Genomic DNA, 26,055 nt, shown 5'->3' with positions numbered 1-26,055 from the left:
TTAAAAACCTCAAAGGAAGGAGATTCTACCACCTCCCTAGGTAACGCATTCCAGTGCTTCCCCACCCTCCTAGTGAAAAAGTTTTTCCTAATATCCAACCTAAACCTCCCCCACTGCAACTTGAGACCAATAGAATAATAGAATATCAGGGTTGAGAGGGACCTCAGGAGGTCATCTAGTCCAACCCCCTGCTCAATGACAACAAGACCCTACCCACCCAAAACTACTGGGAGCAAAATTCCACCCAGTTATTTCACCACAGTTTAACACTTTATCACCAATTCCTGGTCAGAACAAAAGTGGTTTGTTTGTCCATCCTGGAGTACTAATAATTCTGAGGTTCTTATTCTTCAATGGGCAATAACGAGGCAGGAAAGGCAGATACTACAGAGCTGACAATAATGAATGCAAACATTTTTTGGCAGGGGGAGCCACACTGGTAATCCTATAGAGAAAACTTAGCAAACATCCACTGTCTGGATCTTGTTACAAAAGAGAGCAAGCAAACAGGTAATAGTTTTGGCCTGAAGGAGATTGTAAAGAGAGCTGTGTCAGCAGTGGTATGGAGGGAGCTACTGCAGATATTTCAGAGTGTGGTGTCTCTTCTAAAAATATGGTGCCACATAACTAACTGAGAACAGGATCCAGTAACCTACCTCATAATTCCTATTGAACCCTATTATGAGGGTCATGAGGCATATTACACCCACTTTTCTCCCCTTTTCACGTCTTGCCATTATCCAGAGTTTTATTACAGAAACATGTTGATATCGAACAAGCTGACTTGGCCAGCCTGGCTTTTACTGTACATTAGAAGTGAAATGCAGAGTGAAGGCAATAAACATTACATCCAGAAGCAGTATCACAAAAGAGAAAAACAAAAACTCTGTATCAAAAGAAGCTCTGAAAGAGGGAAACAAGTGTAACCGTCACTACATGGAAATAGCTTTTTAAAAATGACTCCCCCCTCCACCTCCAACAGAATGACAAAGCCTGTAAATTATATGCTGTGTAAATAATTTAACAGTTGGGGTGAGCACTAGTCGCATGACCGTCAAGTCAAGATTCAGTTCCTAGGCCACTGAGTCATTTGGATAAGTCACTTAATGGTTCCATGCCTCAGTTTCCTCATCTGAGAATAATATTTAACTTAACTCACAGGGGTGTTGTAAGGGTTAATCATTTACATGTGTACAGAATTTTGTGCTCCTGGGATGAAAGGTGTTATGTTAGTCTTGTGACCCTGATAGGTAACAGAAGCGCCTATCAGGCCTGACAAACTCACTACACCTAAAACTTTTCTGTCTAGCATTTATCTATAAAGACTGTCACGTGAGATTTTTAATGAAAGTCAGGATCGTGGGATTATTATCATTGTAAATGTATGTACACTGATTATATTTTAAAAGTTGTGTCTATATAATCTACATTGTGAAAATATGTCTTTATAGTTTGTATCAAGGGGTTACTCCCCAGCAGAGGCAAAGAACCGGTTTTGCCAGACAAAGGGATGTATATTCATGTCTGCCCCGGTTCACATGTAGATTTAGCATTGCAAGACGAACACAATGGGAGCTACATTTACATTTCAAGTCAACAGAAGGATGTGAAGACAACTTAGAGCCATCATAGTGGAGAACAAACAACAAGGGGCCATCCTCACTCTGGCATCATAACAATGAGGTTTGGGAAACATAAGGAAAAGCAAAAAGCCATTTGGTATCTATTTACTGAAGAAACCCCTTGTAGGGTGTGGGGATACTCATGAAAAATTGGACCAATAACCAATAGCTGTGTCAAAGACTGAATCCTGGGGAGAAAAACTACGTTATAAAATAGAAAAGATAACCATTAATAAGTGTAGACCTGGGATTGTATTTTATATTTTGTTTTATATCTGTAACCACCTCTGTTTTCACTCATTATCCGTTCTAAGTTTCTCTTAAATCTTAATCTTAGTTAATAAATTTATAATAAATGTATTATATAAATAAATTGTTCTCACTATAAATGTATTTGGTGATGTGCTGTTAGAAAGGACCTGATCCTGAATTGTACCACTCAGGCTGTGTGTACACTGTCTCTCTGGGGACAGCTTACCTAGTAATTACTGTGTCCAGTGGCAGTGGCTAGCTACCACAGGGAGTGTTTCAAGGACTCAGGGGTTGGTGTGTACTTAGCACTAGGCTGCACAAAAAGGGTGAGGTTGTCTGCGGAGAGTTGGAAGTTAGTGCTTGGGAGACAAAGGCTGTTGGTTGTAGGGAGCTGAATGCAGGCAGAGCCTTTTCACACTAAGGGCAAGTAGTGGCAAGGTCTCTCACAACCCAAGTACTCCTGGGGAGTATCACAAGTATAAAATATTGTTTTTTCTTACTCATGTGGCCTAAGAGGTGTCTTCTTCTCGCTTCATGCTACTTACACGCAGGGCTATTTACGTGACTGAACTTCACCTATTAAAGCTCATCATAGGGAGTGGAATTTACTCTTTCAGCTATGACAAATATATTTTCTTTTCCTCAAGCAATAGACCCCAGTCCAGTAAAGATTGTATGTATATAAGTAGTTCTCTTGGCTTGAATAGGACTATTCATGTGTTTAAAATGTAGCACATGCTGAAGGTATGCAGAAGCCAGGCCTGCTTTCAGCCACTGGCTTCTCCCTCTCCCCACACTAGGGGAGCAGATGTATAGGAGGTTCCCCTTTTGGTTCAGCCAATCACCATTTAGCCCCATCTGGTAGTTCCTGCACACATGCCAAAATAAAGTAAACTCATTCCCATGGCAGAGGAACACTGGAGTTTGAAAGAATGTCTAACCCGGCTTCGTCGGAGAAACTGTGCACGAGCAGTTTACCATTACATAGCATTGTCCAGAAACAGGGGTGGGGTGGGGTGTGTACAATCAGCTTGTCGTGGCTCTGTCACTGCCATTCTCAAAGGGTAACCACCTTTCTGTATACAGAACTATAAAATCCCTCCTGGCCAGAGGCAAACCCCTTTCATCTGTAAAGGGTTAAGAAGCTACGATAACCTCGCTGGCACCTGACCAAAATGACCAATGAGGAGACAAGTTACTTTCAAAGCTGTGGGGGGAGGTGAAACAAAGGGTCTGTCTGTCTGCGTGATGCTTTTGCCGGGAACAGAAAAGGAATGGAGTCTTAGAACTTAGTAAGTAATCTAGCTAGATATGCATTAGATTTCTGTTTTGTTTAAATGGCTGGTAAAATAGCTGTGCTGAATGGAATGTATATTCCTGTTTTTGTGTCTTTTTGTAACTTAAGGTTTTGCCTAGAGGGAATCTCTATGTTTTGAATCTAATTACCCTGTAAGGTATTTACCATCCTGATTACAGAAGTGATTCTTTTACTTTTTCTTTAATTAAAATTCTTCTTTTAAGAACCTGATTGCTTTTTCATTGTTCTTAAGATCCAAGGGTTTGGGTCTGTGTTCACCTATGCAAATTGGTGAGGATTTTTATCAAGCCTTCCCCAGGAAAGGGGGTGTAGGGCTTGGGGGGATATTTTGCAGGGAAGACATCTCCAAGTGGGCTCTTTCCCTGTTCTTTGTTTAACACGCTTGGTGGTGACAGCATAAGGTCCAAGGACAAAAGGTAAAAGTTTGTACCTTGAGGAAGTTTTAACCTAAGCTGGTAAGAATAAGCTTAGGCGGTCTTTCATGCAGGTCCCCACATCTGTACCCTAGAGTTCAGAGTGGGGAAGGAACCTTGACAGGTGGGGTGTGTACAATCAGCTTGTCGTGGCTCTGGCATTGCCATTCTCATAGCAACCATTGTCAGATGAATAGGTTAACATGATGCCGCGCTGAAATCACATAGTGTACCCTCTGTTGTCTTGTGCCACTCTAGTAGATTGTCACATAAAAAGAAACATCAGGATTTCAGTGTCCTGTATCCAAATGTAATTTTTTCTAAAAAAAGGGTATTTTCAAATTGGGGAGCAGGGATTATTTTTTCCCCTGGGGGTTACTGGCTGAAATCATGGCAGATTAGCTCCCTTTTTGGCACTGGGTATTTAAGACAAGCTGGGTGTCTGTCTCATATTGATGGCCTGAATCGACACCCAGGGAAGTCAATAGGAGGCTTGACATTGACTTCAGTGTGCAATCAAGTAGAACCCTAACAGTGCACAGTCTTATTTTTGTCTGGTCATCGGGTTAATTAATTCATACATCCAGCGCTTTCCTTTTTCTGCCCTTCAAACACATCTTTCATCCTCACCCTTTCCCCATATGGATACTATGATGGATACTACCAAGACAAAGAGAATCTGTTTTCTTCAAAGACAACTTTTAATATGTAGCACACCAACCAACACACTAAACAGTAGTTACTCCCCATGTACACAATACAGGAGGCAAAGTTAAGAAACAGAAAAGGAAACTTACTGTACTTAGACAAACCAATGTTGCTGTATCAACAGAACAGGCTGGATGTTTTCACTCTGCTTTTTTATCTATCATAGGGCACATACGTGCACAGAGAAGAGTACCCATTACTTGTTTTATTCTTAACAGAAAACATGGATTGATCTGGTCATGATCACACTTGCCCAACCAACTCCTTTTGCCCAGCTATTCAATTTCTCTACAGCATCAAGAAAGGGCGAGATGAAAGACAGACATCTAGGCAAAGTAAATCTTCATTTAGATTCCTAGCTAAACGCTTAGACATTTTATTCTTTGGAACAGAAAAATTGGTGTGATCCAGAGCTGCCACAGGCTTAAAATTAGAAAACAATTCAGTTTGAATCAGTGGAGTTAAGCCAATGTAAAACTGGTGCCCGGGAGACTAGACTCAAGCCCACTAACTGGAAAACATGGAAGTACTGTAAGGCTGATCAAGTTGCCTTTGGAAGCAGTTTAGCCATTTATTGGTCCTGTATTAATAATAGTCAAGTATGAAAGAAATTAACAGCTCATAAAAAGCATAGGAAGGGCAATAAAAATGCTGATAGACAAAACACTGGAATTTAATCTTTTTATAGACACATTCTCATTGGCCATTTAAATGCTGCCTTTATTCAACTGTTCCTGTTAACAACTAACACAAGGCATTTGAAGAAATGCAGGTGGTGCCACTGATTCCCATTTTCCTTCTAATGGATGGTTTCTTTTGAACTCAATACCTCTGAAGGCTGTTAGGGTTTAACCAGCTACTCCCCTTTGGGATTCCCATTGCTTCCCTATAGTTTTCCCCTCTACTGGCTTCCAAAGGTCATAGTTCTATCACAACGTCTGCCTCATAGAACTAAGACCTATAATGATACAGGTCTTGCTCATGCTGCCTTATTGGTCTAGTTAAAAGAAAACATGCTGAATGTTACAGATAATAATACAGAAAAGAAAGTCACTAAATAAAATTAAGAGACCAGTTTTTCAATTGCATTCACAAATTGGGTAATTGCATAGAATCATAGAAATGATGACCTATTCCAGTCTCTTCTAGTCCTACTAGTCCAATCCCCTGAACTGAGGCAGGACTACATATGTTCAAACAGGGAGTTTCTTGTGTGTATACAGTTACTTCAACTGCTTGCAAAATCTTGGTACTTCTGCACACAAATTGGACCTGCAATTGCACATGGCTAATTTTGAAAGTAACCAAAATTGCCTGAAAGGTAAGGACTGCTAATCAGACAGGAAGACCCCATAAAAAATTATTTTATTTAAATTTAATTTTTAAAAAAATCCATGCAGAACTCTAAATGCCCTGATAATAACTAGCCTTGTTATAACAACCAGCAGTGTTAATACTAATACACAAATACATTAAGTCTGTCAGGCAAGCAGCCTTAAATAATCAAACTGATGTAACAGTTTACTTTACCCAGCTGATAAAAAAAAAAAGTGGAAAAACTCTAGAAAAGCCTCTCACCCCAAGATCATGCCCACTTGTTAAGACACTTCTCAATTTTTAGTTTTAACAGCTGGTTGAATTACTATGTGAAAAGTTGGTAATATAAAGCAGGCACACTTTGTAACTCTCTCCAAGATTTATTAATATCTTGAATACCCACTCTTGCTAGTCTCTCTTTTTCAGGGAAGTTATTTTTTATATGAAATAAGCTAGAATTTACTACTTGGATATAGGTAAAGATGGCAACTACGGCTGGTTGAATGTTGTTCAAAAATAGTTTAATAAATACACTTTCCGTCAGCTATTGAATAAATGATTTGCAAATAAAATTTTCCCATTTCTGTGGCTAGTAAATAAACTCTTCCTGAATTTGCCAACATAAAGTAATTTCCCCTCACTATTCAATCACCTGTAAAAGCTGGCCTACACTGTTAAAGACCATCTCTGCCTTATTTTGACTTATTATCCAATTTTCCTGAGCTCTGGTAAATTGTAACGTGTTTAACTTGCTAGCTTTTGTAAGTTTACGGGTTTGAGTATGTTTGTTTGTTTGAGGGAGAAATAACGGAAATAGGTTTCTCTATGTAGTGGGGAGAATTTAGCAAAAATAAATGACTGTACATCAAGTAAGACATAACCAGCCAATTAATAAAAACCAGGAACAACAAAACACCTTTAAAATAATCTGAAATTTTAAAAATCAAAACCACAAATCCTACCCCAAGCAGAGTTTTCGGCCCATAAAAGGGAAGTGGCAGAGAGCCTGTGCAGCCCACTGGGTCTTCGCTATTGTTATTGATTTTATGTGGAAGGTGCTCAGATACTGCAGTAATTGAGCAGCAGTACAAATCCCTTAGATAAGAAGTTTCTTAAATTAAGAATTTCTGGTTAAATGGGAGTTTTATTTTGAATAAGAAAGAAGAAAATGAGTGGCAACAAATTAAATGCCTTCAAACAAACACGTTCCCCAGCACAAACTACTGTATTTGAAACAGAGCAATGGAACCTTAATGTTACAATGTTTGCTAAGCTTGGTTATAACATAGCCATCAATAAATATAATTGATTAGCAGTCAGATTGCAGTCTTTAAGTTACTCACCAACTTCCACTCCATCTTCTGGATGAGAGTGGTAGCAGTTGAGGCATTCTCAGCTTTGCCTCAGCAGAACATTGCTGCAAACATCTGAGTCTCAATCAGAGCAAGGCCACATATTGTCATTTGTCCTTAGAAGGGCTGAACCGTTGCAGGTGTGACCTGTTTAGAAATGCTGTTAACATTAATTCCTGAATGACTGTTTGTGGTGGTGTTCCAAATCTGTGTCTATTTAAGGATCCAGCGTGGAAAGTAAGTTTGTGCTCATGAAAGAGAGGCAAAAACTCCTGCTGATTTTAATTCGCTTTGGATTGGAGTTCTAAGTAATCCTTGCTTCATTGTCTTCAGCAAGTGACCTCACTCTTGTGTGCCTCAGTTTCAGCATCTGTAAAAGGAGGATTATCTTGCTGATATCTTGCACAGGATTCTTGAGATGATTATTTAGTGCACTTTCATAGCATTTGCCACCCCAATATTAATATATAAGCGCTAAGCAAACCTGTGCAAATTTCTTTTAGAACAAGCAGACTTTTCACCTGTATGTGAACTCTGTAAAGAAAATAATAGAATCCAATGACTACAGGCTCTCAGTCTTTCCCCTTTCACAAAGAGCATGACAACAGGGACCTCTTTGCTTTAAGAAAAGCACATTCTCTTCTCTGAATCTAGCCTAATTAAAAGTCATTTGCATTCAGGCTATATGCTAGTGGTCAGAGGGAATCACTTTCCCCATCAAAGATTGTGCACTTCAAATCCTTTGCTATTTCAACCACTATGCATTTGATTTTAATTAAAGTTCTGCCATGAATTATAAAAGACCAGATCTCCACAGTCATTAATTAAAGCCCCTTGGTGTCTGCATACTAACATTGTAATGACGAGTGAGATGGACAGTGCCTATCAGCAAGCGGCTCTACAGCAGCGACAGCAAAGCAAGCAGAACTATTATTGTGACATGCTCGGGACTGCGCTTTCCAATTGTTACCGAAAAGACATCTCCCAAGAATATAAACACACCCACAACGGGGAATAGCGACACTTTGGAATGGCACATGGCGGGAAGTACCATGCACATCTTCAGACTAAATAAATAGGTCACTCAGTGATCTACTCCTCAGGGTGAACCTAAGAAATTAGAAAAAGCAAAGTAACAAAGGCCCACATTATGTGGTTGCGTATCTGATCCTGCAAGCACTGGTTGCTAAGTCTAATGCTCACTACTGTAAGTAGCCATCATTTTAATAGGAGTGCAATTGCAATGTGGCTTGCTGGCTAAGGGCTAGATTCTTCCATGCTTACTCACATTTAGGCTTGACAGAATTAGATTCATTTTTAATCATTTTAACAGGTAATAGCAATGTTTATTTTTAAGCATTTTTTTTCTATTTTTATCCGTTTAAATGCTCACACTTATGCAAAATTATGGGTCTGAAGCATTTTTAAATTTTATTTATTTAATTTTCACAGTTGTGGGAAATTTTGGAAGGGGTCCAACAATGGGGAGGTCAGACAATTCATGTTTAACAATGGTAGACGTTGGGATTCAAAAAATTAAAACTTTATAACCATTAACACACAAATTGTAACATCCCATGTCAAAGTGCACAAAGTAAATATCCTGACATCAAACGCCAATAAGTTCTCAAGCAGCGTTTTTCTTACTTTGCCTAGCTGTAGCTTTCATCAGTACTTTTTGATCAGTTTGTGTGTGTATGGTGAAATCAACATTTACTGATAAAAAAAAACCCCTAATATTTCCAAGCCTACTCACATTGAGTAGTACCTTACTCTGTTAGTAGCTCCAATAAGATCAAGGGGATTACTCACAGAAAAAGACACGATTCAACATCAATAAAGGTGGTAGAATCTGCCCCTAATACTATTTATGATTATGCTGTGTTACGCAGGCTTAGGCAAATCTAGTAACATCAGGACTACATTCTTCTGTCAGGCCTTATGGGGTGATGTATTTCTTTTTAAGGCAACTGAATTTGTCTTAATATAGAATTTGATTTTAAAGACAGCTGCAATCAGCCAGAAGCTTCTTTCTTTGCCCAGGTTAAGAAGCGGGACTACTTCACAAAGTGTTGCTTAATGTGAGTACAGGACACAGAATCTGGCGTTCAGGTTTCTAGATATTGTTTTCTTATGTTGACGCCAATGAGGCTTTGTGCACTAGTAAGCAGTAATCTCAGTGGTAAGGGTTTGCCTGATCAGGTCTTTAAAAGAAATAGGGCTAGATTACAGCAGAAAACGGTAATATAAATTGCAGGCACTAATTCCCATGATAAACTTATTTGAATATAGGTTTCAGAGTAACAGCCGTGTTAATTTTCAAGCCTACCCTGAACCCTGGGTACGTATTCTCATTGCTAGCCCATACCTGGGTCCATACTGTCCTAGGTAGCTTATAGGTATACCTACCTGAGCTGCAGTCACAGCTCCAGCTGCACTCGAGACATACCTAAAAACTAAGGCAGGGGTGGCCAAGCTGAGCCTGAGAAGGAGCCAGAATTTACCAATGTACATTGCCAAAGAGCCACAATACTACATCAGCAGCCCCCCATCAGCTCCTCCCCTCCCCCCACTCCCAGCGCCCCCTGCCCACTTGCAGCCCTGCCGATCAGCACCTCCCCGTCCTTCCCCGCACCTCTCAATCAGCTGTTTCGTGGCATGCAGGAGGCTCTGGGGGGAGGGGAAGGAGCGAGGGCACAGCGGGCTCAGGCCCTGAAGCCTGTGCTGTCAGGTCTTTACTTTCACTGCTATTTTTAGCTTTGCATGCTAGATTTAAGCTCGCCTGGGTATGCCCACCTGAGCTACATCCACCCTTCCCACTGTAGTGTAAACATACCCTTTGTTTCACATAGCAGCTTATCTAGCAGCAAAGTCAGGCTGCTTTTCTTTAAATGAGGGTGCACCTGTATGGTAAAAAGGATTCAGTTGCTACCCTGGCTGGATTCTGAGGTGACGATGATGTACATATCAATATTCAATCTCACACTGCTGCACAGTAGCTGTTCAATTTATTATTTCTTTAATTAATTGTTCTTATAGAAAAAACGATTCTTCTGGGTAATTTCATAGACTCACCCTTGCGTTGTGTCCCCTTCATGGGGTTTTTGGAAAGTTTCCACCTCACAGACCTCATGATTTAATATTTTTAATAGGCTTTTGCACTTACTGGACTTCTGGGCCATTTGTAAGTAGGGCCTGTCAGCTTATGCTAAGTACGCATCATCGAAGAGACATGATTGCTGTTGCTTCTGTTAATAAATAAATGACCTACTGTGCATAACATCTAAATTATCAACAAAAAGCTCCACGCCCTTTGAGCTCCCTGTTGCTTTATCACACTTGTCCATATGATGGCACAGGAACCACATATCCTGTAAAACAGAGACTTAAACGTAACTCCACCCACCAAAAGATCCCTATGGAGGAGGCATGCCCTATGCTTCATAATTAGGGTTTTGACCTGATTTTCTACCCATTATGGATTTCTACCTCCTTCCCTGGATTTTACAAACCCTAGCTCAAGACTCCTTCCCATCCAGGATTAACCCTGTTTCTATAGCTCTACCTCTGACCATAGTCGATCCTAAACTGTCAGACCTTCCTCCAGGCCCTTTCCCAGTAAGAGGGAGCACTCTCCTGCCAAACTGAGCTCTTTCAGGTACTTATACCTCCTAGGTCCACCTCCTTAGGCCAGGAGGCAATCAGTTAATCACCTCCCAGTGTGGAGCATCCCTAAGTAGGTTCTCTCTGGCCTTGCAGGTGGTGGGGATTAAGCCCTGTCACATACCTCCCCTTCTTCTCCTTACTCAGTCCTCACTGGGCCACATTAAGATCCAGATTTCAGACTGTTCTTCATTCTCACAAGCTCCTTCTTCATCTGGTCCACTTCCACAAGCAACTGCTCCTTTTCCTTCTGGGCTCTCCATCGGGTGTCTTTCATAGCATCAAGTTCTCTTCACTACTCCTCTGTGGGGAAGGGAAGGAGGCTTCTCATGTCCTCTCCTCTCAAGGCTGCATTTGTGCCCCACCCACAGCTTTGTTCTCCTCCCAAGTTTCACAAAAGGCCTCCACCACCAACTCCTGTTCACTTAGGATTGCCAATAGAGTCTGCCTAACATCACTTGGTTCCTCTCGTGGGCTCTTCACTGTCAGCTCTAGGCGCCCATGGGGCATTTCTATGGGCACTGACGCCTCGGGGAGATTTGCATCAGTGGACATAATTATTTCATTCCACTCTCCTTTACCCTTGCCCAGATGGGTTTGCTGAGCACTTGTCATTGTCTCCAGTAACAGCTTGGTGCAACCTGCCTTCTAGGCATTCATGCCCTCTGCTTCCCCTACATTTCTTCTTTTCAGCATGTCCACCTCTTCAAAGGGCAAAATCTTTTTATGTGGCCCACGTCTCCACAACAAAAGCAATTAAGCCTTGTCTATCTTCCAGCCACTGGCAGAGTTTCTTTGGGTCTTCCCCTGATTCACCTCGGCAACTCACCCCAGCAACTTTTCCCCCTACTTCACCCAAGGGACGCTCTTCTTAGATGTCCCATCTGTCCATTCCATAACATCTCCTTGGCTAAGTCTCCAGTCCTTTGGGTCCCGCCTGTCTACTCGGTGTGGTAGCCATTGCTGTCTCTTTCCCAGAGGATCTGTGAGCCTCACTGAGCTGCTGAAGCTGCTTTACAGACTCAGTCCTCCCCAGAAATCGGTGTATGAAATTCGGTGTCCATATCTGTCCCTCTACACACCAAGGAAGAAGGGCAGCACCACCAAAAAACTTCCTCCTTGTATTCTGATTCTCTCTCTCTTTTCTTCGTTCACGGTCCATCCCTTCTTTCCCCTTATTCCAGGTGCCATTCAGACACCATTTCTGGTACCACGTGTAAATGTATTTCCTGTTTTGGCAGCCGCTTACCCAGTTTTGAGGATAAGACCCAGTCAATCCCTTCTCTGGACTCCCTTGCTCGGTCTGCTGAGGCTCAGCCTCTGACCAAATCAGACACAATTAAGCCCCCTTCTGGGGTTTGGTCCTAAACCAGAACTTCCTTTGCCCCTCCTGGGCTTGGCTTCACACACACACGGTCATTCTCCCATCCTGGGCTCACCTCCAAACCCAAACAGTAAATCTTTTGCCCCTCCTTGGCTGGACCCCCTTTTTCAGCTTTCTGGCCACCCGAGCTTTATTCTATCTATTTAGTGATTTATTATGTGTTCATTGCTGTCACATCTTGGTGAGCAATCTAGACAGAATGCAAAATGGATAATAAATCAAAACATAGGGTGACACCTTGTCATTGCTGAAGTCAACAGCAAAACTCCCATTGACTTTGAGGGGGCCAGGATTTCAGCCATAATAGAAAAGGCCTTAACCTTTGATTAATTGAATTGCCAAAAATTCATTTCTAATTCAATGACAAGCTGACAAACTGATTCCATTCTTGTCGTTTGGACCTAAATTCCAGAAACTAAAGGAAAAGAAAAACAACAACTGCTGTTGCTACTTTAAATGCTGTAAGCCAGATCCGGTGACAACCATTGTCTTTTCCCTCCGGTTTCCAATAGTTTAAAAAAGACTACCTTGTGTGGTAGTCAGAAGCTGCACATTTGCATGTTGGCATATTCAGTACAAAAGCAATGGCTTGAGCCAGTAACAGTGCAGGGAGAAAAGAGTTGCAAATAAGAGGGAAAATGAAGGGATTGAGAAGTTAAGGCTTATTATGTGTTGGAAAGGATCTATCACACAGCAAGCAATACACATGCTGTATTTAGATGAGCTCACTTGGCTTCCGTGTATACTGGTTTTGCTCCAGTTATTTTTTTTAAACTCACATTAGAGCTGCTGTCGCTAATCACTGTCTCCTGGAGACAGTTCTCCCCTAACAGATAAACTGTTAGTATTAAGTTTTCCTCTGTTGAATATTCCTGTGTCAGCACTTGTCAGCCGCAATGAACTTGCATTGTTCCTGTTACACTCAGGATAAAGCGGACTTCAGACATATATTAGGCATCCTAGAGACAGCAGCAGTGGGTAGATAGATGGATCATATGCAGCTTGGAGAGGGTGGAGCACTGGGCTGGCAGTTCTCTAGTGGCCCTCTCAGTGCTAGATTCTGGCTGCGCTTTGTGCTAGGCAGTGGAAAAAGAGGTGATGTACAGAGTGTCGGCTTCTCTTCTCTGCCTCAATCAGCATCCATGCCAGGCCTTTTCCTCTGGCTCCTTGACTTCCCCGGTCCTCCTGAGCTCCTTCTCCCCGGACAGGGGAAGGAAAAAGAACTGAGGAGCAGGACGAGAAGAAGTTATAGAACATGATCAACATGCAGCAGAGGAGCCATGTAGCAGCCCTAGGGAACAGGGAAAGAGCCCAGGAGCAGGGAAGCTGGTAGCTGGGAAGTGTTCGAGAACACAGTTGAGCGATGCAAGCATGGGGGGAGATTAAGTTGGCAGGGCAGGAGGCAGTTCACTAGTGTAGCTGGACAGGGCCCTAGAGGTTCCTCTGCTGCCCAAGAATTGCTAGTCCTGCTTTTCTAGCCTTCCTGCTATTGTTTCCCTAACTGTACGGGAGCCTCTGTCCTACTAACTGGCTTACCCTGTGTTCCAGGGCATTCCCCTCTCCTTCCCCTATCTACCTGGGAACTTAAACAGCCCTCATTTCTGTTATAAATGAGCATCTCTCAACTAATTACAATGTAACAATTACAAATAAAGTCTCAAATGTTGCTCCTCTTCCTACGGCTTCTCCTCCTAGTCCCAATCCAATCTAGGCAGCTTTCCCAGTCCAGCCCCTTAAAAGAAGAGGGCCTGCCACTGTCAGAAGCCTCCTGCACACATATCTACCCCGTTCCCAGCATTGCCTGCCTCACTGTGACTTGGATTTCGCCCCACTCAGAGCTATTTCTTCCTGGAGGAATAGGATCGGCCCCAGTACCCTGGATCTGAGAAGTGGAGCCACCTGGTGCAGGGGGAGAAGAGGGAAAGGGAAATACAGGATTTATTCTCCCCACTACCCTAAATGTATGATTTACTTGAAAGGATATTGCGACTAGTGTTTTATTACTTTGCTTCCCAGGAGCCTCCCATATTTTAAAAAATATGGTGAGAGGATAGGAACCACAGAAGTGGGGTGAGGTGAACCCTACTTGTGATTTATAATGAGGCACAATGGGATGAGCTGAGACAGGAGCATCCACCTAAACATCATGTTTCCTTGTTCTTCTCAGCAAGTTTCACCATATTCAGTTCAGGCAATACTGAGGTTCCACCAAGTTCATCTCTGGTGTTACCCCACTGATTCCAGTGGTTTTAAGAAAGGGATGAACTTGGCCCACTCTACAGAAGAGAAGGGTGCTGCCATAAATAACTATTTACTATAAATGCAACCATTTTAACATTCTGATTTTTGAATTATGTGGGCCCATAAGACACAAACTTTTAAATACCACAACACATTCCTAGGTTCCAAGGCCAGAAGGGACAATTGTGATCATCCAGTCTGACCACTTGCTAAGGAAGTTAGATTGGAATTTAAGGAGGCCAGAAATAAACAAACAAGTTGGAATTTGGCCAGAACATGGCAAACACTTGTTGAAAAGCACTACCATAGGATTTTTAACAACAAAAGTGGCTTTTGTCTTATAGCAGTTCTTACAACATAGCGAGTGCCCTTTCACACTATTCTGGATCACTACTGATTTCATACTGACTTAGAAGGAAGAATTTCATTCACTGAAATATTAGCATCATCTCCAAATACCCAGTATTCTTCTGTTTATTAAGGTTCCTAATTTAACATAAGTTGCTGAACAGCTCACCAGCTGAAGTGGTGGAATGTATCTGTTCAACTAATGTCAAAGGTTAGAAGCAACATTTCAGAACAAAGTCTGTGACATCTTTGTTGCCATGTTAATTCAAAGAGGGATTATATAGGGGAATTCATTTCAGTGGGAACCTTCAGCAACACTTGTTGTCAGTGCTGTTGGGAAACAAAAGGGATTTTTCAAACTTCAAGGGATCTCGCATTGCACTCATGAGTTTCCTCATTCCTTTCTGATGCTATATTAATCAAAATGCAATGAGAATGCCTGAGCACTCATTGTGTTTCAATGAGGGTTATGAGGGCAACTAGAATGTGCCGGGAAATATTCAGTTTTAAATGGCTGGCGTTACAATACCCTTAGAAAATGAAATACACTAAGCTATATTAAATTAATGTTAAGGGTTCCATGAAAGTAGGAAAATCCTTATGTAATAAGACTACCGTAACACCCGACCTGTTGTAAAATGTATCAGTAGATGGAGGATCTCAGAATCCTGAATCACGGATCCTAAAATTTCTACCAACTTAATTAGGGACAAATTAGCAAATGTAACTTGGGATTTCTTAGTTGTTGTTCTTTTATAACTGCATGAGGCCAGATATAAATAGGACCTGCCATTACAAACAGAAGACAAAAGCTGCCCTCCTCAATTTAGCATAGGGCTGTGGAAAATGGGTCCATATTTTTTGTATTGGTGTTTTTGCAGAGTTTAGTGACATGTCCTTGGAGAATGTGGGCATTCAAGGAAAAGTTAAACTGGGAGGTGTAGTTCCAAACTGGACCAGTGGAGGGAACCATTCATTGTAACTCCTGTGTGGCAGACCAACTGCAAGGCACACGGAAGCATGAGAGGAAATGAAATAAAGAGGGTGTGGAGGATGTAGAGAGGCAAGTGGCCCTCTCAGCATGGCTGGAGGACATCTCCTGAATTGGTTAAATTGTTGGACAGTCAGAGAAGCCCTGTCCAAAGGAGAATTAGGGCAAATCAAGATTCAGAAGAGCTCTGTATAGAAAGGGCAGCTCCAGTACCCACTCTCAGATATTAGCAGGCTATGCAGGGATCTCCTCCCCTCAGCCCTGCTCCACAAAGACCTCATGGCATCAGCTCCTGGACTGCCCTTCCCCTGGTGGTGGTTCAGCACTTCCTCCTATGCTTCTATTCCTCCAATGGCTGCTCAGCTCCTGAAGTTTGATTTTTCATGAGGAAACTAAGCTCATTTCATGACAGTAGTACTCACTGAGACAGAAGCTGCTTCTACGGATTTCACATGGAACCCCATGACCACAGTGAGGTACACATGGCAATTTCTTGCATATCCTTGGGAGACCTTATTGAATTAAGTTTAAGTATCTTTAGGGTCCATTGTATTCAATGCAAAAGTTATGTATTATTGTGGGCCAGGATTTCACATAACATTTCTAGGGGGAGATGTGATGTGAGGCCTGTGAGTTCAAAGACTATACTGAAAATATGCCAGAGCAGAATGGACTTTTGAGACACTAAATGTGAAGTGGATTACCTGAGGACTACCCAGGGAGAGATTAATGCAAATTCCCCAGCCGTGGTTATACAAAAACTCAGCCTTTTGAAGCTACACCCTGAAGAGTGGGTCACTGTCTGCTGATCAACGGCCAAGATCAAAGGCCTGAGCTGTATAAAGAAACAGCTGCTTCGTCCAGCCTTTGTTTTGGCTCTGAATCTAAGGCCGTTATGAACTTGTAACTACAAGGAAACCACGTGGGTTTTGGAGGACTGGCATCTGCCAGAACCTGAGGTTGGAGTTGGGATGACCTTTGGCAAGCTTATTATTGTGTCTACAGGTTATTTTATTGTTTTAATATGTTTTCTCTATAATGCTTTCACCTTAAGAATAAATGTGCTTGCTTAGGAAGAGCTATGTGGCGACCTGTGCCTGCAGGCAATACACTGGGCATAAACTCTGGAGAGAAGAGAAAGTGCACAGCTGGGAATATCACAATGTAAAGCAGGAAACACTGCAGCCTGGAAAACCCCTGTATCATAGGGAGAGAGATGCAAGTCTTGGCCCAAGAGGGGTGGCAGCTGGCCACAGGAAGCCTGAGAGTGGGTGCCATTGGTGAACCACAGAGGGCAAGTATAGGTGCAGTTGCCCTGAAACTGTGGCCCGGTTATAAGAGGGTTGTGTTCAGAGACATGGTAAAAGCCCCTTATTCTTTCTGTTGGCATGCAGTTAGCACAATGGCTTGGCAATAGAACAGATACAAAATGTCCAATATAAAAACTTTTTGTGAACAAATTCCCATTTTTCAAACAGCTGCACTTGGCAAAAAGCACAGGTTCCAGGACATCCTGCAAAAATTGCATTCAGTCGTAATTAGTATGATGCCAGTGCAATCTCTGTGGTGCCATTTGGATCACAGGAGCACTGGTGAACACTTTGCGGGCTGTTTCACATTTAACAGAACATATTTTGTGGTTTTCTGTTGATTAGAGTGCACACGGTATGCATGCAGTATTACCAAACCCAGGCATTCAGCATCATGAGTCAGGCCCCAGAAGCCATGAGATTAAAAAAAACCTCATGATTTTTAAACCAAATTATGGGTTCTTTTAGGTTTTTTTATTCCAAGCCTTTAGAGTACACTTGGGTCACATCTTCAAGTTTTTCTCTGCAAGCATAAGGCCTAGAAATTTATTTTTATTTTAAATAAAAGCTGAGATTCACATCTAAGCCTATCACTCCAGGAGCTGGGTCTTTAAGAAAATTGTTGAATATCATGAGACTTGTGATAAAACCATGAGAGTTGGCCGCACTGTGCATGAGATAAAAATGAAAAGTACCCATGAGTGTGGCCAAGTGAGGTTGCACTGGTACAGTTACACTGATGGATAAAATCCCTAGCATAGACAAGGTCTGGATCCCACTGCATCCACATGAGATTGCTATTGTATCTGCAAAATCAGCCTGACTGTAACTGTACTGAGAGAAGGAGAGAATGTACTTTGCTTTCAGAGGACAAAGCCACATGTCGGTTATACAGGTTATCCCAAAGGAGTGTTGATAAAAATTTTATATCACATACTATGTGTTCTGTACATGCCAGAGAGGGAGTCCCAATGAGTCCTGTGTGCATGGATCCATGGTTCATGTAGCCTGATCAGGAGTGTAACAAGACTTCTCTCTCCTGTGTTGGTGTACAATCTAACTCCAAATGTAGCCCAAAATGTTTACTAAAATGCACCCTAATGTATTGAGACACACAGGACTGAAGCATGTTTGGGGCAAGAAAATAGTTTGAACAAAATGATGCAAATACCAAACCTTAAAAAAAAATCCTTAGGCTTTTATTTTTAAAATTTACTAACCATGCGTATGATACCTCATCAGCAATTAATCTTCGGTCAGATTTTGTTCCCAGTTGCACTTCGGCAAACCTAGGGCTTGAATGTAATTAAATGAGGGCAGAATTTGGCCTTTTGTCTCTTTCAGCCTAAATCACTATATCTGCCTGTGGCTACCTTAAAATCACAGCAAATCACATCTGGTAACTGCCCTTTTTCTCATGTTTCCACTGGTTTTCAGACTTCCTCTTGTGGTAGCTTGAGACTGCGCATCTGGATGTTTTAAACATACAAAGGAATTGCTAGAGCAAGCAAAAGGGGAAACGGTGCAGAGAGTTAAGATGTGCCGATAAGCAACTGGTGGACTGTGCAGCTAAAGTGACCGACAGTCCGTGAGGAGAAATCTCTTTGCAAAGAGGGTAACTCAAGTTCAGGCAAAATGAAGACTCACATTGTTTTTAGCCTTTTTGCCTTCATTTTTAAAGTACTCGTGCTCCAGTTATATTTTTTTCACCAAACTTTAGCTGCACCTTCCCCAATCATTAAGTTTCCTGGAGACAGCTCCCCCAAAACAGACAAAGAACTAGCAGTGGTAAGTTTTGGTTTTTGCTTCAGATTGATATTGTTGTTCTCCATAGCAGATGTTTCTTTCTAGTTTCAGCTGAGACTAGGGAATGACTGACTGTAGCCTTTTCTCTCTAGAGTCTCTGGAAGGGAGAGCTGGCTAACAAGGATATCAGCTTTCATATGCAAAAGCTAGAGCCAAATAATGTTTCCTCTCTTAAAATTTTTAAAGCCAGAACGGAGAGTCTTTTTTTTCCCCACTCTGAAGTCTGAATATGTCAGAAGAATACTTTCATTAATTGCTGTGACTTTCACTAAAGTGGTAAAGGGGGGTGGGGGGGAGAGAAATAGATAAATTTAAATTCAAAGTAAATAAAATGGAATAGAAAAATATAGGAAAACACTTACATAAACCTGAACTTATTGTTTGCAGTTTCCACAGCTTTTCAAAAGTTTGTTTTCCCTGTTGTTTACTATGCATTGCATAAGCACAGCTTTAAGGGACAATTATAGCTTAAAGCTGTTCTGAGCTTCAAAGAAGATAATGACTACTTCTAACTTTGCAATATACTTTCCTAAGCCAAATTCAATCCAGAACAAAGGAAAGAGTTTGGGATTTCTGAATTTGACACTAGCAAGTTATGGATATGTAGGATTTTATCCTAACCTTATTGTAACCCTGTGGACCTTCTTAAAATGATATAATGGGGAAATCCATTTTAGGGGAGACTGAGATAGATTATCCTTATTTTAGCATATAAATTATAGACATTTCTCTTCTTCAACAGTAAATCCATTTTAAGGAAGATGGAGATAGATTATCCTTATTTTAGCATGTAAATGATAGAAAGTTGGTCCCCCTTTCTTTAGGAGTTGATGTGCATCTCAGGGAAACTTGCCAGGCAGAAGGGAGGTTTGGGGACAAGGGGTGGAGAATTTCCAAAAGGGGGTGGAGATGTTAGCAAAAGCAAGCTAACTGACCCAAAATAGCAATTTCCAGTCTTGGCTCTCACAGGACAAATCACCAAAGGTTTTACTGACCTTGGCAGCATGACAATGGGTCATATATTTCTAACGGTACCTCAACTGTTCTTAAATACTCTCTCCATTTTGTTAGACACAGTCAGGCTTTTATTGAATAACGGTAATCATCTCATCTGCATTTCATTCAGCAAACTGATTTATTGTGTATATTCCAAGGAAAATCACCGGCTGCTTGAATGTGTGAGTTCTTCTTGGTTTCTCTTATAGTATTCCTAGATAATGCTACATGACTAGGTTTTCCTTGGGCCTTGGATCTGAGTAAACTTACGGCTCAGAATCAGAACCTAGATCAATATTTTGCAGCTGGACTCTATTTCTATGATGGCCTGAATCAAAACCCCAGAGAACCACACTTCCCTCCTGACTTTGAGAGAGGTGAATTTTGTAGCTCAGGCCAAGATATAATTTACATTACTAAAAGCCTGTTCTCATAGAGAAGCTGGCTATGTTCATTTCTCTTCAACCCTAACTCCATTGTAGGGAAGATTGATATGGGTTATCCTGATTTATATTTTAGCTAGTAAATACCTTTATTGTGCCTCTTTGTTCTTATTGTTCAGCTATGTCCCAAACTATAGTATATGGGAACAGAAGCACCCTGCCCCTTCAGACTGCCTATAAACTTTTGCCCCATACACCTTAGTTTTGAGACCATGGCACATAGTTGAGAGTTAAGGACAGAGGCATGATCAGGATATTTACATGCCAATATGAAAATCAGGATAACCTATCCCAAGTGCTGATATGGGTAAAATGTGGTGTTGAACCATTTCACATGAAGCTAATAGGCCCCATTAACTATGCTCTGGTGGAAGGAACCTCATGGTGGCAGAACAGCATGAAGAATTTGCATAAGATTTGTTTGTTAATTTATATGCTGATGCAATGGTCTCCAGAGCAAAAATGCCACCTCAGACTTGTGTCTCATCAAATCTTATAGCTAAGCAGGGTCAAACCTGGTCAGTACTTGAATGAAGCACCTTCAGAGGAACCCAAGTTGTTGCACAAAGTTAGTATATTGCAACCTTCCTTCTGAGTCAACAGTGAACTATTTCCTTGGCACGGTGATATGGAGTGCTGAGTTGGTGGACATGCCAGCTTTCTGATGAGGTCCAGGCCCTGACCACTTTTAGTCATTAAAAAAATCCCTTGCTACTTTTTACTGTTGTAGGGATGTTTGCCCTGGTATCTTGTCTAAACTCAACTAGAATAACTGTATTCTAGCTGCCATGTTTTCTGTTGGTTTAGGGTGGTTCTTCACTTTTTGAACACAGCACATACCCTGCCTTCCATTCTACAATGTGTGTCAGGAATGGCTGAAATGATCCTTTTATACACATGCTCAGAACCTGCACAGGGATTTGCAGACAACAGACTTCAACATGGAGTTCCACTGAAGTCAATGAGTCTCTACACAAAAGTGTAGGTTCCTCAAGGATCACTTTGTGAGATCAGGGCGATTAGTTTGTAGCTAGTTTGTCAAGGCATTTGGGATCTTTGGATGAAAGTTATGATCTAAATATCAGTTAGTCATTATTATTATTACAGATGTACCCAAACCAATATCCTCAATATGTATCTGAACACCATCAAACTTTAGTAGGGATATCCATTCCCAAATTGGAACATAGTTCCTAATCCAAATCCCATAGTTGGTCCAGTTTCTGTTATAAGTCAAACCAGTCCCCCAGGACTGAACACCTTGAGCTATGAAGATTAGGTAGGGCTTTTGAAATCCATCTGTGGATCCAAATTTTGAAGCTAAGCCCTCTAATTATAATTTAAATTAACAGCCTTTTGTGTACCCACTTCTGTTTGCTTTGCATCATATAATAGCATGCACTGTATGTTTTAGAAATAGTTTAAAGTCTTCTAAAAGCTCCGGGGGGGGGGGGGGGGGGGGGAAGAAGAGTACTTTGAAAGGGGAAATGAAGGATCAAGTTTTGAAACTCAGAATAGGACTGCTACACAATGTTTTATGTATTATTTTATGGCAGCTTCCACAATATGGTAGGTGATTTCCAGACATTCAAACAGGGATGGTCTCTGCCCCAAGAAGCTCACAGTGAGACAGACCAGGAAATTATGGGTTAGGGTAAGGGAAGCATAAAATAGGGATTTGCTTTTTTGGTTGGTAGGTTGGTTAGTTAATGCTATGCATATACACATTTGGGGGAGGAAAACACACACCTTAAAAGGATAATCATAACAACAATGGTATGCCTAATTCTTGTGTTAAACAGAGGTATCCAGTTAATCAACATACAGACGAATGGTAGGACTTCTTAACTGGGGTGATTGCTAGGAAACAGACTAAGTGTAATGCACATCAGTGATTAGACACAACAGGCCACAAAAGGCATACCCTCATCCATTTTAAATGGAAAGTTATTTCCAAGTGATAAACGAAGCAAACCAGTACCTTACATGCCCTTTTGTTCTCTTCATGTGTTTTAACCGTACAAGGGCTGATGAATGAATCAAATTTATGAAAATAGAGTTGTTTCTATAGAACAATGTAGAGGAAACACAGTGAGAAGGAAAAATGGGTAAGTGCTGCCTTTTGTGTTTCTTTACAATTCATCATGAAGCCTGAATGTTGTTTCTTAAAGAAAGACTACTTTGTGGCCTGTTTGTTACCATGGACATATCAGGAAGGTCAAGGTTAGTCTTTCCTTGTTCTGCTAGAGGACTTGGAGGAGGTTTCAGAGATGTGGATTGTGCGCTTCTTGTATTTGATTGTATGGGGGGAACAGTAAGTGAAGCTTTAGCGGACTTCTTTTCTTCCAACTGTTTCTCAAGCATTTGAGTTAAACAGAGGAACAAAAAACAAATCTAAAACCCCAGTCAGTTCTAACAGTCTGAATAAAAAGCACTTTCCCTCTTAATTAATATGGTTCCATTGGTTTCCGTTGATATCATGACCTCAGAGTTCTTCAATCATCCATAGACTCTTCCAGGAAAAAAAGGATAGACAAAACCTGAAACTCTAAAGTATAAAACAAGCAGGTTTATACACAATAAAGAAACCCATAAAAGATGAACCCATCATTTCCTTTGTAGTTCATTTTTAATGCTTTGTGCTCTGCTTTTTATAAAGCAATTCATGAAATAAAGACAACAAAGTGTTCCAATATGTTTCTAATAACTGGAACGATTGCTTAATTTAGCAGTATTTTGTGTCCCAGGAGGTCTGTGTCAACTAAGAAGATTATCTGAATGTTGGTTGTTAACATGGTAATTTTAAAAAAACCTTACAAAGTATAGACAGAAAAGTTAACATGCAGTGTCAATAATTGTAGGGATGTCTCTCCGGTTGCAGAGTTTTGAAACCTTTGTTACTCTGTGCGTTTTTTTCCTTTTTCTTTTTTAAAGCAATACCTGAATACATACTATGGGTGCCCAAAAGACAACTGCAATTTATTCGTGCTGAAAGATACTTTGAAGAAAATGCAGAAATTCTTTGGGCTGCCTGAAACAGGAGATCTGGATCAAAACACTATTGAGACGATGAAGAAGCCCCGCTGTGGTAATCCAGATGTGGCTAATTATAACTTTTTTCCAAGAAAGCCAAAATGGGAAAAAAATCAGATAACGTACAGGTAATGCCTTAGTAATATTGCTTTTTCACAAACTTAGGATGCCTTGAGAATTGAAGTCCTGCAATGTGGCATTTAGAAATGGAGGAATTTTCTAGTGGCCTGAGCTCCAGACTTTGAACCAGGGATCTCCAAATTATAATCCCTTTGTGTGTGGACAACCACTGGAAAATGTCTGTGAATCCCCAGAATTTAAAGTTTAATGAACATTCATCCAAAATGTGTGCCATAAATTCAAGGAGAGAAAGGATTGTCTTGTTGTTAAAGTGGAGGAGATTTGAGTTTTATTTTGTTCTGCTGCAAACTTCCTCTGAAATTTTGGGCAAGTCATTTAATCTCACCTCCGTCTGTACAATAGGCATAATAGTATTCCTGACTGCACTGGATAATTATGGGGATAAACCCAACAGTGTTCAGAAACTATGGCAATGAAGACCAGAAGCTACTAAAACAAAGGCATTAAAATTATTCCCTTTTTACTGCTCTTTAGTGTCTAATCTTAAGATTTTTCATCCAGTCAGGGATCTGAAGGAATACCATGTGACTTGAGTAACTCGTCTTAAATAAGGAATAATGAGTAGCCAATAGTGGAAGTGAACAGTTTTCAAACAACATGGAGGCTGAACATTTTTCACCCAAGTGTGAATACTTATGAATGACAAGGCCCTTACAGAACCAGACTGGTTCATGAAAAACTTGCAAAGGTGAGGGAAAGAGGGAGAAAGGATTAATATTCCTCACAACAATTTGACCAGCTTTATTTATGACTGTGAGGCATTCTGTCTAAGAAGCAGCAAACGTATTTCATAGATGATAAAACCACAAAGAATTACGGTCCGATCCTGCTTCTGTTTAAATCAATGGCCAAACTCCCACTGACTTCAGTTGTCCAAGATGAGGCTCTTAATGAGGGGATCAGAAATCCTCACAGATTCCTCCTAGCTGCTTTTCTATTTGTGTTCATCCTTCTTTGGCCAGGGGGGTCAGAGCATCCTTCATAGTGTGAGTAGCCCAGCGAACTGTGGAGAACATTGTGGTAGATTTGCAGGCCTTCTTTTGCCGATGTGCTCCAGATGATATCATCCCACTGCAGTAATCCCAGACACAAAGCCGATCCAGTAACCACAAGAGGCCGCACGGTGTTGGAAGCTTTTCTTTAGCAGGAAGATCATTGTCTGAAATGAGATGCATGAATAAGTCCCGGTCAGCATAAATCAAGATGAAGAAAGAGGTGCACTTGTGAGCTGTCCCTCTATTTTATGTGCTTGTGTCTCCCCTTCTCAGTCTTCTCGGTCTGTACCACATCCCTGATGGCAGGGTTGCTGGGCATACCGGCAAGGAATTAACTATCATTTAGTTGACCCAAAACATGACTAAGAACAAAAAGGTGATTTTTAAGCTTAAGGGGCAAAGTACCCATTTTTGGAGCTCCAAATTGCTTCTGGTAGTTAGGAGGCTCCCAAAATTCTGATGACTCAGTGGGTGCTTGTGTACACATATGTCTAATAGGATGATATGACTGGAAGGATCTTTAATTCTAGTGAAGCAAAATATTGTTAGCTATGGCTCTTCCAGTATGCCAGCTCTGACATACAATCCATATTCTTAGTTCAGAGTGCATTAAAAATGTAAGTACTACAGACACTGGTCAAATTACCGCTTATGTATGATGCTGCTTCCTGCAGTGTCCTCATTCTTAAAGGAAATATCAGTAACTCTCTGGCAGATTATTAGAGATTGTTCCTAACAAATTCTCAATACCCCTGAGCCTGGGGAATGTCCCGATCTTTTTTGCACAGTTGGCACCTCCCTTTACCAAAGGACTTAATTTCACTGGTACTTTCAATACTTTAAACAGCAAGCTGTAAAGAACAGCACATTTATGTGTTGTTTAATTTTTGAGACGGTGATTTTTTTTTCCTTTTACCGTTAAGGATTTTAGGGTATACACCGGATTTGGACTCTGAAACAGTAGACGATGCCTTTGCCCGAGCCTTTAAAGTCTGGAGTGATGTCACACCACTGTCATTTTCCCGAATTAATGATGGAGAAGCGGACATTATGATTAATTTTGGACGATGGGGTATATTTTCTATTTTTACATATGCTTTTGGTTTTCTTCCTTCCATTAATCCTCAGTATTGGAATGACCTACCTTCAAGTGAGCACTCCAATGAGCCTTTCTGGCAAACCATGACCTAGTTTCCACTTGGTTTGTACAGACTATGTCAGATTTCACAAAGGTGTGTGTGTGTGTGTGTGTGTGTGTGTGTGCATACACATACACCTTTGATTTATCTGTTACAAGAGAATTGCTAAGGGACAAAAAATATTTCTGAATTTAAACTATCAGTAATAGAAACTGGGAAATATTGGGCCAGATCCTTAGCGGATGTGAATTGGCATAGGTCCACTGAAGTGATTGGAATGATATTATACTGTTAATTTATAAATCTCTGCTAGGTTTTCAAACTTCTTCAAAGGTTATTTGCAGAGGGTAGACTATTCTAATACTCCTAGACACTACAGATGAATTGGGACATGGCATCTGAACTTCACACTTAGCCTCTATTTACTTTTATGGGCTGAACTGAGGCCCTTAATCCAAATGTAGTTAGCTTTGGGGAGTTCCGAAATCTAGATCTGAACAGCCAGTGTTATTAGACTTGATCCAGTTTGATTTGTTAATTTTACTTCACATAGAAAGAGCCTGGGTTTCATAAGGGACCTCTG

The 26,055-nt window shown here is 41.0% G+C and overlaps 1 protein-coding gene across 1 annotated transcript in view; it reads left to right on the top strand.

Annotated features, from left to right (window-relative positions):
• The first annotated feature begins 18,237 nt into the window (after positions 1-18,237).
• MMP2 (matrix metallopeptidase 2) overlaps positions 18,238-26,055 on the top strand; it is a 50,735-nt gene continuing 42,917 nt past the window's right edge. Inside the window, exons 1-3 of the mRNA XM_007053996.4 lie at positions 18,238-18,707; positions 23,099-23,325; positions 25,257-25,405. Coding sequence (XP_007054058.1) covers positions 18,555-18,707; positions 23,099-23,325; positions 25,257-25,405 — 529 coding nt within the window. The 5' untranslated portion in view covers positions 18,238-18,554. The remainder of the gene's footprint in view (positions 18,708-23,098; positions 23,326-25,256; positions 25,406-26,055) is intronic.

This window comes from Chelonia mydas, chromosome 12 (assembly GCF_015237465.2).
Source record: "Chelonia mydas isolate rCheMyd1 chromosome 12, rCheMyd1.pri.v2, whole genome shotgun sequence".
Classification (NCBI taxonomy): domain Eukaryota; kingdom Metazoa; phylum Chordata; order Testudines; family Cheloniidae; genus Chelonia; species Chelonia mydas.
This window is presented reverse-complemented; position numbering and strand designations above follow the sequence as displayed.